The 13783-nt window shown below is 44.0% G+C and overlaps 1 protein-coding gene across 9 annotated transcripts in view; it reads right to left on the bottom strand.

Annotated features, from left to right (window-relative positions):
* galnt7 (UDP-N-acetyl-alpha-D-galactosamine: polypeptide N-acetylgalactosaminyltransferase 7) overlaps window positions 1–13783 on the bottom strand; it is a 149591-nt gene that overhangs the window by 33346 nt on the left and 102462 nt on the right. For all 9 annotated transcript variants that reach the window (XM_061771925.1, XM_061771920.1, XM_061771930.1 and 6 more), the window contains one exon: window positions 2318–2433. In XM_061771925.1, the coding sequence (XP_061627909.1) occupies window positions 2318–2433 (116 nt within the window). The remainder of the gene's footprint in view (window positions 1–2317; window positions 2434–13783) is intronic.

The following is a 13783-nucleotide window of genomic DNA, read 5'->3' on the forward strand; positions in this document are numbered from 1 at the left end:
AGACTCTAAATTGCCCGTAGGCATGACTGTGAGTGCGAATGGTTGTTTGTTCCTATGTGCCCTGCGATTGGCTGGCAACCAGTTCAGGGTGTACCCCGCCTCCTGCCCGATGACAGCTGGGATAGGCTCCAGCACGCCCGCGACCCTAGTGAGGAGAAGCGGCTCAGAAAATGGATGGATGGATGGATGGAAAATGTTTCTGTTTTTATTGGCATTTCTGAATTTGAAGTTAGTTCATTCTGTGTTGTGACATAATCCTTAACATCGCTCCTTCGCTTAGTACATTTAACATTAACATCCGTAAACTAAATAGATAATTGTAGCCGTGTTTCGTAATTAATATAAGATGTACTAGCGGATCAACTGTTGTCGCCGATGTTACGTGTACTTCGCGGTTCCACTGGGACCACAACCAGGGCCACGACCCGCAGCACCTCAACGCGAAAATACAAAAGCCCAGTGCAACAAATATGACACATGCTGATCTGATGAGCAAAACTTTTGCTTAAGCGTAAGAGTAGCAATAGAGGATGTCCGCTACAGAGGTCGGTAGAGTAGCCCAACATTGTCCTCAAGTAAGAGTACTGTTACTTGACAATAATGTGACTAAAGTAAAACGGAGTCCTCCAAAAATTTACTGGAGTAAGAGTAAAAAATACACAGTGAAATCTATACTTAAGTACTGTGTAAATAGTGAGTGACTTCAATTTTTTTTTTTTTTTTTTTTTACCACAGCATGAACATCAATAAAAATACAAAATAAAAAATACAAAATAAAATGTGAATGTGCAAATTCTGATGTTGCTGTGTGTCTCTCTCAAAACTACAAAAAAAAAAAACATCTGCACGGTGTTTTCTCAAGTTATAAGTGAGATGAAAAATCCACGTTTGGGCAGACAGTGCCAGACAAATACGACTATACAAGAAAGCTATTGTTTTTGTTTGTCTAAATGTAAACGAGAAGTGCACCGTTGCCTTCATGGTAACGACGACCTTCCCAACATGGCCGCCAAGTACGCACGACGATCAGCGTGGCAGGCTTATCTAGTGTGAATACCTATGTCCGGGAAGACGTGTGAGTCATGTGACTTTCTTGTGTCTTTTGATTAGTGAACTAAACTTAAACGTCAATAGCGCTTAAATTGGATTGACAGCGCCAGATGCGGAAATCAAAGTCGGAGTCTTGCGCACAAAATAGTTGATAAATAAGCAATAATTGATCAATAAAAGTAGCGAGTGACATTTAGATCATTGTAACAGAGTAAAAGTACCGTTACTTATTAACAGCAGAAGCGGCGTAAGTTTTTTTCTGGTCTCGTCAAATCCTGTGACTTCGAGCGCACAGGCGGAACCTCAGGCGGCCTATTAGTCCGCCGCGGAGTAATATTCAGAAATTAATCTGTGGATGGTGTATGTGTGGAATGGCTCTAGCGTTCAAGGATTATGAAACAGCCTATGACATCAGCGATGGCGACCTCCCCAGGAAAAACTCATCGGATCTATACGATTCACATAAATGGCCTATTTTGAATTCAAAATGGCGAAGTCGCCGAAAGGTGACTGATTTGCATGTATGGATTTGGGCAAACTCCCATACACCCTCCAGGATCCTGTCAAAGTTGTAGAGCTGGTTCACTGTTCCACACCCAGGATGAGAACCACACTAATACTCCTGAATCTGAGACTTGACTGAGAAGGATTCAAGGAGTTTAATTGTTATGCCATTGCCAACACATGAGCTGCCTCCAGAGTCCCACAGGCCAAAAAGGCTCGATAGGACTCCTTCAGCTTGACGGCATCCCTTATCACTACTGCCCACCAACAGGTCCGGGGACTGCCACCCCGAAAGTCACCGACTAACTTTGGGCCGCAGCTCAGGTCGGCCGCCTCAACAATGGAGGCATGGAACATGGGCCACTGGAACTCAATGTCCCAATCTCCCCTAGGACATGGGCGAAGTTCTGCCGGAGGTGGGAGTTGAAACACTTTCTCACAGAGGACTCTGACAGACGTTGCCAACAGACACTTACAATATGTTTGGGTTATTATGTTTAGAACTACAGCCAAAGGTGTCCTGGTGCCAAGTGCATGAATGGACACCCTTATAGAATTAATCAAGGAACTAGATTAATCACACAGCCTTCGTTAAGATGACACAAAAGATGAAAAAGTAAGCAATCGTTATACATTGCTAAATTGAGAGCCTTACAGTATATAATCCAAGAAGACTGAAAAAACATAAAAGAAGGCAAAAATCTACTGAAACAATCAAACAATCAAAAACATCTTGATGTTGTTATATGCGTTTATGATATACCTGAAGTGTTTCAGTTCGCTTATGTCTCCATAGGCAAGGGTTAGTGTTTCAGGACGACTGGCGTAGAAGTAGTCCTTGTATTCATCCCACCATACCTCCACCACACGAACATAATTCTGTAAACATAGATACATTTATATTTGTTTTTTTGTTTTTTTGGAAAAAACACTACAAGAAACAAATATGTATAAACAATAAATACTAGTTATGCACCAAATGAAAATTCTTGGTAAAAACCAAAAGTGAGAAAACCAAGGCCGCAAAGCAAAACCCCCCAAGAAATTGTATTTACGGCTATGACTGCAGCGCATTCATTCCCATATTGAGTCCATTCCCTGTGTGGCTGTCTAGCCTTATTGTGTATTACAGTATTTTCTCTCAAAACAATTATTTGCCTCCTATTTTGCTCTTTAAAGGTAGTTACAGTACGCTGTAACGAGGTTCCAGCCAGACCTACAGTATGTGACAAGTGAACTGTATCACCCAATCACTCATTTCGGGTGTTTTGCGACAACACGTCATCTCAGCTTTGCAATTAGCATGGCATCTTCGTCTTTATCCTGTTAATTATTCCTCGTCCTCCCTTAGTGAAAACGAGAGGATGTACTTCCTGCGGCTTCAGGGGAAGCACGGCCTGCCACAGGAGCTGATGAGGCAGTTCTAAACAGCAGTCATCGAGTCAGTCCTGTGTTCATCCATCGCAGTCTTGTTTGGGGCTGCTATAAAAAAATGACAAACTCCGACTGCGACGGACAATCAAAAGTGCTGAAAAGATTGTCGGGAGCGCCCCTACCCACCCACTTGCATGCTGCCAGATCTAAGACAAGAGCATGCAAAATCCTCTTGTACCCTCCATATCCTGGTCACCACCTCTTCCAGCTCCTTCCCTCAGGTAGGCGCTATCGATCAATGCTAACTAAAACAAGCAGACATTCCAACAGCTTATTCCCTATTGCCATTAACTTCTCAAACAGTTAACTTACAATTCCATTATAACATGCTGCCAATTTTGTCTTCAGATTGTAGTCACATCTCTCTGTCGGACCAATTATACATTACTCATGCACTCACTGTAGTAGTCTCGCCACCCTGCACAACTTGCATATCAGTTGTTGATCAATCCTGGCCACCCATGTGCTTGAGAAGTATCTGCACCATTTGCACAATTGACGTCTCAGATTATCGCACTACTCGTCACTTTAAACTGCATACATTTCTTGAAATCTTTGGGCCATTTGCACAATGGTCACTGCACCAGATTATTGTTCTATTAGTCATTTCAAACTGTTCTAATTGCTAGAGGACTCAGCATCATTTTGCACAATTGTAAAAAAAAATAAAAAAAAAAATAAATAAAAAAAAATGTTTACATTTTTTTTTTTTTTTTTTACCGGCATTACCACATTACTGGTAACCTTTTATTGGTCAGTGACTGTGTTTTTATGTTTTTGTCTCAAAAGTATTTGTTGTCGTACTAGAGCAGCACCGACTACCGGAGATAAAAATTCCTTGTGTGTTTTTGACATATTTGGCAAATAAAGATGATTCTGATTCTGTTACTTTTCAGAAGTGTAGCTTATTCGTTGCCATGGATGTGATGATTTGTGACTTATGCTGCCCCGTGGCTGCTCCGTGGCTCGGCATCATATTTAGCAGCGTTACCTGTACCTCGGTAGGTGGGCGGCGCAAAATAGCATGCAAAAACAACAAGCATTCCCTCATGGTACCCAAACATCGGAAAGCAGGCAAGTTGGGTGACTGTTCAATATGGACCTGCGTTTTTTTAATAAATTTGTTTTAATTTATTTATTTATTTTATTTTTTTACAATAAAGTATAATATGTCATAACAACATCTTGTTTCTGCTGTTTTGTTTTGGTTAAAAAAAAAAAAAAAAAAAAAAAAAAAGTCTTTTGGTCCAAAACCGAAAATGTACTATTGGGCCATTCTCGCCGAAAATTTGCGGTGGTCAAAAATTTGGTGCATCACTTATTAATACTTAATACTTTAGCGGTTTCAAACAATAACTTATTATACCCAAAGACAGAGACATTTAAGCATGCATAAAAAAACTTTATTTAGGTTACAGGTAGTTTTACATAACATAATGTATTAAAATTATTATACATATATAATATACAATACATACAATACAATAATATACATACATCCAAATCCCAATGCTCAGTCCCAATGATGTCCCAGTGACAGTGTGACAGCGTTCTGGTCATGGCGTGGTGACATTTTCAAACCCCAAGAGGTTGAGGAAATTAAAAAGTCAATCCTTCATATTGGAGGAAGTGTCTGTTGTTAGGGCACAACAGAAACAACACCTGGAGCTGGCAGAGGAAATCAAGTGGCTGCTCCCCCAGAAAGTGTAGAAGGACGAACGCCAACTGTGATTTTTTTTTAACAAATATTGTGATTTTAAGCACGTAATTTTTGGGGATAACTTTGTTATCTTCAGCATCATTAACTGCAAGAAATAAATCTATATTATGACCAACACAACATTGGATAAAGCCAACAAATAAATATTTTCTGAAGGCCAGGCTCAATGTTATGATTAAGTCATATGATGAACAAATCTTCACAGTAAACTACTATTGACTGATTGTTTTAACTTCATGCCTCGTAAACATGTAACGTAATGATGCTCTTGCCAATAGGAGTATTACTGCTGTCAGTGTCAGTCAGGTACAGAGAAACTGGAGTGACACCAGTGACCCTTTTCATCACCAAGATGTGAGTACAAAAACAGTTGAAAAGGTAAAATATATAAAAGGTTGATTAATGTTATCAACTAAAGTAAAAGTGTTGCGATGATTCACTTGTTATACAGTATAATAATAATTAAGAAGGATCTTAAGAACTTTATCTAGCTCAGGAAATAGGATAATGTTCTCAAATTCAAACTTTTTAGTCCAAGATAAACATGAATATAAATAAATAAAATCTTTGGTGGTAAATATTAGTCAGCTAACTTAAGCTATCAGATACTTGTAAAACATTTAAAATTTAGGAACAAGTGGTCTAAATGACATAGCTCACCTTTTGTCAAAATTGAATTAAACTGCAATACTTCAGTGAATGTGGATGTGGGGGGGGGGGGCGAGAGAGAGAGAGAGAGAGAGAGAGAGAGAGAGAGAGAGAGAGAGAGGGAGGGAGAGAGAGAGAGAGAGAGAGAGAGTTCCTTGTGTCCCCAAATGATTAGCAACGGCCCTGGGCTGAGGCAGTGCCGCCGCCACTCGCCATGACAACCAAACTGTGACTAGCGGCTTGTGCATTGATGAAAAAGGCAGCTAGCTAGCTAGCTACGAGAACGACACTTCAAACGTATTTTGCGGCAATAAGCTTCAATTTGTTGCCATGTAGCAGCAACGGGCCTTTTCTTCCCCGAGGTGCCACTACCCCACAACTGGGAAACCCCGGGAGCCTGTCTGCTTAGCCAGCAGCGGCTGGACGGCAGACAGAAGCAACTTCACGAAGCGGGGGAAATAACTCAACCACTAAATACCATTCGCACACGTCAGAATGAGCGCGCTCACTTCAACTTTTATCAGGCAGGGCTTTTTGACATAAGCGATTTTGGTTCCCCAGCGTAACTAAAGCATCGCCACATCCGGTTTCAAATAGTCATTGGCGAGGTGGTGAATGGACAGCATCAACACTGATATCTATGTGGGGTACAAAATAGCTGCACTGTGATTAGTCGAAGACAACAGCATGTTGATAACTGCTCTCTGATTGGTCTGGACACTACGACTGAGTGTGCTCGGGCCTCAGCCATGATATGAAATCATTGCTTAAAGCATCATCGAAAATGCAGGCAAAAAAAGAGTAAGTTATTCAGCAGCATTCAAAATTAAGGTGATTGCAGTGGCAGGAGCATTGGGCAACGGAGGAGCTTGTGGGAAATTTGACGTCATCAATGAGGAAATGTATCAGGAAGACACACCAGAGGAAGATGTAGAAAGAATTAAATATTTTTTTTATTAGAATCTGATTCTGGCAGCACGGTGTACAACTGGTTAGCGCATCCGTCTGCGCATCCGTCTCACAGTTCTGAGTACCCGGGTTCAAATCCGGCCTCGCCTGCGTGGAGTTTGCACTTTCTCCCCGTGACTGCGTCGGTTTTCTCCGGGTACTGCCGTTTCCTCCCACATTCCAAAAACATACACGGTAGGTTAATTGAAGACTCTAAATTGTCCGTAGGTATGAGTGTGAGTGCGAATGGCTTTTTGTTCATATGTGCCCTGCAATTGGCTGGCAACCAGTTCAGGGTGTGCACCGCAACCCTAGTGAGGATAAGCGGTGTAGAAAATGGATGGATGGATTCTGATTCGGCATTCCATGGTTTTTAGGGATGTCGGAACTTCAAAGTCCAACCAGTAAGAAAAACCAGGAACAGTTTGTGTCTATCTGTATGTGGGATCAAATTGTTGAACAGGTTGGGGATAAAGCTGAAGCAACGTCCAGATATTAATCTATTTAAATCAGGGTTAAAAGAAATGGTAATATACAAGGTTGAGGAAAGAGTTGGACTATGGTGTTTTCAGGGATTATTATTTGATGTTTAATTTTACATGGGCGGCACACCAGAGGAAGATGTAGAAATAATTTTTTTTCTTAGAATCTGATTCTATTAAGAACAAAATGTTTCTGTGGCGGCACGGTGGCCGACTGGTTAGAGCGTCAGCCTCACAGTTCTGAGGACCCGGGTTCAATCCCCGGCCCCGCCTGTGTGGAGTTTGCATGTTCTCACCGTGCCTGCGTGGGTTTTCTCCGGGCACTCCGGTTTCCTCCCACATCCCAAAAACATGCATTGATTGGAGACTCTAAATTGCCCGTAGGCATGACTGTGAGTGCGAATGGTTGTTTGTTTCTATGTGCCCTGCGATTGGCTGGCAACCAGTTCAGGGTGTACCCCGCCTCCTGCACGAAGACAGCTGGGATAGGCTCCAGCACGCCCGCGACCCTAGTGAGGAGAAGCGGCACAGAAAATGGATGGATGGATAATTTTACATGTGTGCATGTATGAGTATATGAAATAATTTTGTTTGCAAATACTGCATAGTGCCATGAAAAAAGTATTGCCCCCCCCCTTCTCAAATTCTTATATTTTTGCATAGTTACCCAATCCATCCATCCATCCATCCATTTTCTACCGCTTATCCGAGGTCGGGTCGCGGGGGCAGTAGCTTTAGCAGGGACGCCCAGACTACCCTCTCCCGAGCCACTTCCTCCAGCTCTTCCGAGGGGATCCTGAGGCACTCCCAGGCCAGCCGAGAGACGTAGTCTCTCCAGCGTGTCCTGCGTGGTCCCCGGGGTCTCCTCCCGGTGGGACGTGCCCGGAACACCTCACCGGGGAGGCATCCGCGAGGCATCCTAAACAGATGCCACAGCCACCTCATCTGGGTCCTCTCGATGTGGCGGATCAGCGGCTATACTATGAGCTCCTCCCGGATGACCGAGCTTCTCACCCTATCTCTAAAGGAGAGCCCAGACACCCTGCGGAGGAAACTCATTTCAGCCGCTTGTATCCGGGATCTTATTCTTTCGGTCACGACCCACAGCTCATGACCATAGGTGAGGGTAGGAACGTAGATCGACCGGTAAATCGAGAGCTTCGCCTTTCGGGTTAGCTCCTTCTTTACCACAACGGACCGATACAAAGTCCGCATAACTGCAGACGCTGCACCGATCCGCCTGTCGATCTCCCGTTCCATTCTTCCCTCACTCGTGAACAAGACCCCAAGATACTTGAACTCCTCCACTTGGGGCAGGATCTCATCCCCGACCCGGAGAGGGCACGCCACCCTTTTCCGACTGAGGACAATGGTCTCAGATTTGGAGGTGCTGATTCTCATGCCAGCCGCTTCACACTCGGCTGTGAACCGCTCCAGTGAGAATTGGAGATCACGACTTGATGAAGCAAACAGAACCACATCATCTGCAAAAAGCAGAGATGCAATTCTGAGGCCACCAAACCAGACCCCCTCTATGCCTCGGTTGTGCCGAGAAATTCTGTCCATAAAAGTTATGAACAGAATGCCCTGTATATATAGAACAGGTGGTGATCAGTTGACAGCTCCGCCCCTCTCTTCACCCAAGTGGCCGAGATATGCGGCCGCAAGTCCAATGACACGACCAAAAAGACAATCATCGAACTGCGACCTAGGGTGTCCTGGTGAAAAGTGCACATATGAACAACCTTATGCTCGAACATGGTGTTCGTTATGGACATGAGCACAGAAGTCCAATAACAGAACACCACTCGGGTTCCGATCGGGGGGGGGGGGGGGGGGGGGGGAAGCGTTCCTCCCAATCACGCCCTTCCAGGTCTCACTGTCATTGCCCACGTGAGCATTGAAGTTCCCCAGCAGAACGATGGAGTCCCCAGCGGGAGGACTCTCCAGCACCCCTTCCAAGGACTCCAAAAAGGGTTGGTACTCTGAACTGCTGTTTGGTGCAGAGGCACAAACAACAGTCAGGACCCGTCCCCCCCACCCAAAGGCGGAAGGAGGCTACCCTCTCGTCCACCGAGGTGAACCCCAACGTACAGGCGCCGAGTCGGGGGGCAATAAGTATACCCACACCTGCTCGCCGCCTCTCACTGTGGGCAACTTCAGAGTAGAAGAGCGTCCAACCCCTCTCGAGAGGACTGGTACCAGAGCCCAAGTTGTGTGTGGACGCGAGCCCGACTATATCTAGTCGGAACTTCTCAACCTCACACACCAGCTTGGGCTCCTTCCCTGCCAGAGAGGTGACATTCCACGTCCCTAGAGCCAGCTTCTGTAGCCGGGGATCGGATCGCCAAGGTCCCTGCCTTCGGCCACCGCCCAGCTCACACTGCACCCGAGCCCTATGGCCCCTCCCACAGGTGGTGAGCCCATGGGAAGGGGGACCCCTGTTACCCTTTTGGGCTCTGCCCAGGCGGGCCCCATGGGTGCAGCCCCGGCCACCAGGCGCTCACCTTCGAGCTACACCTCCAGGCCTGGCTCCAGAGGGGGGCCCCGGTGACCCGCGTCCGGGCAAGGGAAAACGTCTTCCTGAATTGTTTGTCATCATAGGGGTTTTTGGAGCTGTGCTTTGTCTGGTCCCTCACCTAGGATCTGTTTGCCATGGGTGACCCTGCCAGGGGCATAAAGCCCCAGACAACTTAGCTCCTAGGATCATTGGGACACACAAACCCCTCCACCACGATAAGGTGACAGCTCAAGGAGGGGAATGCTTAAGCTCATCAAGCAAATGTAAATATCAGACAAATACAGTCCCCTCCAAAAGTATTGGAACGGCAAGGTCAATTCCTTTGTTTTTGTTGTGTACTGAAGACATTTGGGTTTCAGATCAAGAGATGAGTATGAGACAAAAGTTCAGCATTCCATCTTTTATTTCATGGTGTTTATATATAGATGTGTTAAACAACTCAGGACAGAGCACCTTTTTTTTGAACCTACACATTTTTCAAGGGAGCAAAAGTATTGGAACGTGACTGATGGGTGTTTCTGGTTGGTCAGGTGTTGCCTTTGATTGATTGCTTAAACATTAGGTAGTGCTTGTTTTTGGCTTTGGGTTTCACCTGTGAAAACTGCATTTGCTGTTTAGCAAAAATTAAGACCAGAGAGCTGTTTATGGGAGAAAAGGAAACCACTTTGAAGCTGAGAGAAGAGGGAAAATCGATCAGCGCTATAGCACAAACATTGGGCATAGCAAATACAACAATTTGGAATGTCCTGTAAGAGAAAGAAACTACTGGTGTACTGAGCAACAGACATCGAACAGGTCAGCCAAGGGTAACAACAGCAGTTGATGACAGAAACATTGTGAGAGATGTGAAGAAACACCCAAAGAAAACAGTCAGTGACATCACTGCCAACATCCACAGGAAGGTATCACAATCCACTGTTCGAAGAAGACTTCGAGAGAAGAAATATACAGGGCATACAACAAGATGCAAACCACTCATCAGTAAAAAGAATTGGAAGGCCAGATTGGATTTTGCCAAAAAGAACAGAGATGAGCCAAAAAAGTTTTGAAACAAAGTTTTATGGACTAATGAGACCAAGATTAACCTCTACCAAAGTGATGGAAAGGCCAAAGTATGGAGAAATAAAAGATATGCTTATGATCCAAAACACACAAGCTCATCTGTGAAGCATGGTGGAGGTAATGTCATGGCTTGGGCTTGCATGGCTGCTTGTGGAACGGGCTCACTAGTCTATTGATGATGTACTGTAACTCATGATGGTAGCAGCAGTATGAATTCTTAAATCTACAAGATCTTTTTGTCTGGCAATTTACAGAAAAATGCATCCAAACTAATCGGGAGAAGCTTCATCATGCAACAAGACAATTACCCAAAACACATTGACAAAACAAAGGACTTCATCAGGGGGGAAAAAGTGGAAGGTCTTAGACTGGCCAAGACTAAAGACTGGACCTTCACTAAATAGAGCATGCATTTTACCTCCTGAAGAGGAGACTGAAGGGAGAAACCCCCAGAAACAAACAAGAACTGAAAAAGGCTGCAGTAAAGGCCTGGAAAAGCATTTCAAGTGAAGAATGCAAGTCTGGTTATGTCAATGGGTTGCAGACTTGATGCAGTTCTTGCAAGTAAGGGTTATACCACCAAATATTAAATGTTATTAACCTTAAGTTAATTTCATAATGTCTGTTCCAATACTTTTGCTCACTTGAAAAGTGGGTGGCTTCAAACAAAAGGTGCTCTGTCCTGAGTTGTTTAAACCATCTTGATGTAAATGTCATGAAATATAAACTGGAATTCTAAACTTTTGTCTCATATCATCTTGATCTAAAACCAAAATGTATTCAGTATACAAAAAAAAACAAAACAAAGGAATTGACTTTGCCAATACTTTTGGAGGGGACTGTATAACCCAAGTGAACTTAAAATGCTGTTTTTAAATTATTTCATTTATTAAGGAAAAAAAGGCTCTGAAAGGACTGCAATTCTAAAATGGTTTGAGATTGACACCTGTCAAGTGGGCGGCCGAGCCACATGAAGCGATGGAAGTGATGGAACAGATAGTAATTGGCTTATGTAGCTGGGTTCATATGATTGAGCTTAGCCCCAGCAGCAATTCATAGTTTAACCACCAGAGGTCGCCAAACCAAATTTAGATTATGATTATGTGTCAGCCCCAACTGCAATTCATAGTTCAACCACCAGAGGTCGCCAAACCAAATTTAGATTATGATTATGTGTCAGCCCCAGCTGCAATTCATACCTTGCTTTAATTCTATTCTATCTTTGTCATTCTTACAATGAGAAGTTGTCTCACTTTTATCACTCAACCTCTTATAAGTGATTGAACGTCGACGATACCAATAACACCGGATCGTAACACCATCCCAAAACGTAACCCATTTATATTACTTCGGCTTAACAACAAAACAAATCCGTACGGTCCTAACAAGGACTGTTAAATTTACTAGGTCTTTAACAATTGCAATCGATTTTTGAGAAATGAAGCTGCCGTAAAAATGGAGTATTCACAATATTACCCTTTTACTCGGTGCGGTTACTCATCAAGGGGTGATAAGTGAGGGCAGACCGGATTGGCTCCGTAAAACTAAAGGCAGTTAGCACACCTAGGCGAATTCATTTCGACACCGGCTTAACAGCTCCTCGTCTCCTTGCTCGTACGGCGTTGGTGCCGGTAAAGGAAAAAGGGGGGAGTTTGACCCTTTAAACGGAGAGTCGGTCAGGACATTTCTCCCGATTAGTCCTGCGGGTAAGGGAAATCTGACACACCCCTTTGTGGGTTTAAATGATGGAGTTGGTGACAAGGGATTATTGGGTTGGCCGTGGCCCAATGGTCAAGATCAACACCTGCCACCTAACCTGCTGCACATCCTTCCCATCTGTATACCTCCGTCTCGCTAATCTGCATTGACTCTTTTCTCCTTCTTTAGTGTCCAACCTGGCATACATGTCATCATATGCCTGTTGTTTGGCCTTTGCCACCTCAACCTTTGCCCTACGTCGCAATGTATTCCTTTCTCCTCTCCTCGGCCCTCTCAGTGTCGCACTTCTTCTTAGCTAACTTCTTTCCTTGTATGATTTCCTGTACTTTGAGGTTCCACCACCAAGTCTCCTGCTCCCCTTTCCTACCAGAAGATACACCAAGTACTCTCTTGCCTGTCTCTCTGATCACCTTGGCTGTTGTGGTCCAGTCTTCTGGAAGCTCCTCCTGACCACCGAGAGCCTGTCTCACCACTTCTTGAAAAGCCACACAACACTCAACTTCCACCACATGGTTCTCTGCTCTGCGCTTGTCTTCTTAATCTCCCTCCCCACCACCAGAGTCATCTTACACACCACCATCCTATGCTCTCTAGCTACACTCTCCCCTACCACTACTTTACAGTCGGTAACCTCCTTCAGATTACATCGTCTGCACAAAATGTAATCCACCTGTGTGCTTCTACCTCCGCTCTTGTAGTTTACCCTATGTTCCTGCCTCTTCTGGATGAAAGTGTTCAATACAGCCATTTCCAACCTTTTTGCAGTCTACCACCATCTGTCCCTCCAAGTTCCTTTCCTGGAAGTCAAACTTACCCATCACTTCTTCATCACCCCTGTTTCTTACACCAACACGTCTATTACAATCTGCACCAATCACAACTTTCTCTCTGTCTGGAATGCTCAGAACTACTTTGTCTAGGTCCTTCCAGAATCTCTTTCACCTCTCGGTCACATCCTACCTGTGGGGCATGTAACCACTAGTGACATTATATATAACACATTATACATAACACCCTCAAATGCCAGTTTCAGCCTCATCACTCGATCTGATACTCTTTTCACCTCCAAGACATTCTTAGCTAACTCTTCCTTTAAAATAGCCCCTACTCCATTTCTCTTTCCATCTACACCATGGTAAAATAATTTGAACCCTGACCCTAAACTTCTGGCCTTACTTCCTTTCCACCTGCTCTTCTGGATATACAATATATCAACCTTTCTCCTAATCATCCTGTCAACCAACTTCCTAGCTTTTCCTATCATAGTCCCAACATTCAAAGTGCCAACATTCAGTTCTAGGCGCTGTGCTTTCCTCTTCTCTTTCTGCCGAAGAACCCGCTTTCCACCTTTCCTTCAACCCACAGTAGCTGAATTTCCACCGGTATCCTGCAGGTTAGCGGCGCTGGTGGCGGACGTTATTAACTCGGGCCACGACTGATCCAGTATGGAATTCTTTGGATGAACACATCGGGTCTACTCATATGAAAATTAATACAACTCTGACCACATCATTTAACATTGATTGAACATTCTTATTTTAAATAGTGCTTTTGGCACAAGCCTTGATTTATACTGTCAATATGTTCCAATCAAAACTGATTTTACAGGCAATATCAATAGGTTTGATAAAGTATTTAAAATCGACCTGTATAAATGTCTACAAATACACTTTTTTTCCTCTTTCTGCTACTGAC

Source organism: Phyllopteryx taeniolatus, chromosome 4, assembly GCF_024500385.1.
Source record: "Phyllopteryx taeniolatus isolate TA_2022b chromosome 4, UOR_Ptae_1.2, whole genome shotgun sequence".
Classification (NCBI taxonomy): Eukaryota; Metazoa; Chordata; class Actinopteri; order Syngnathiformes; family Syngnathidae; genus Phyllopteryx; species Phyllopteryx taeniolatus.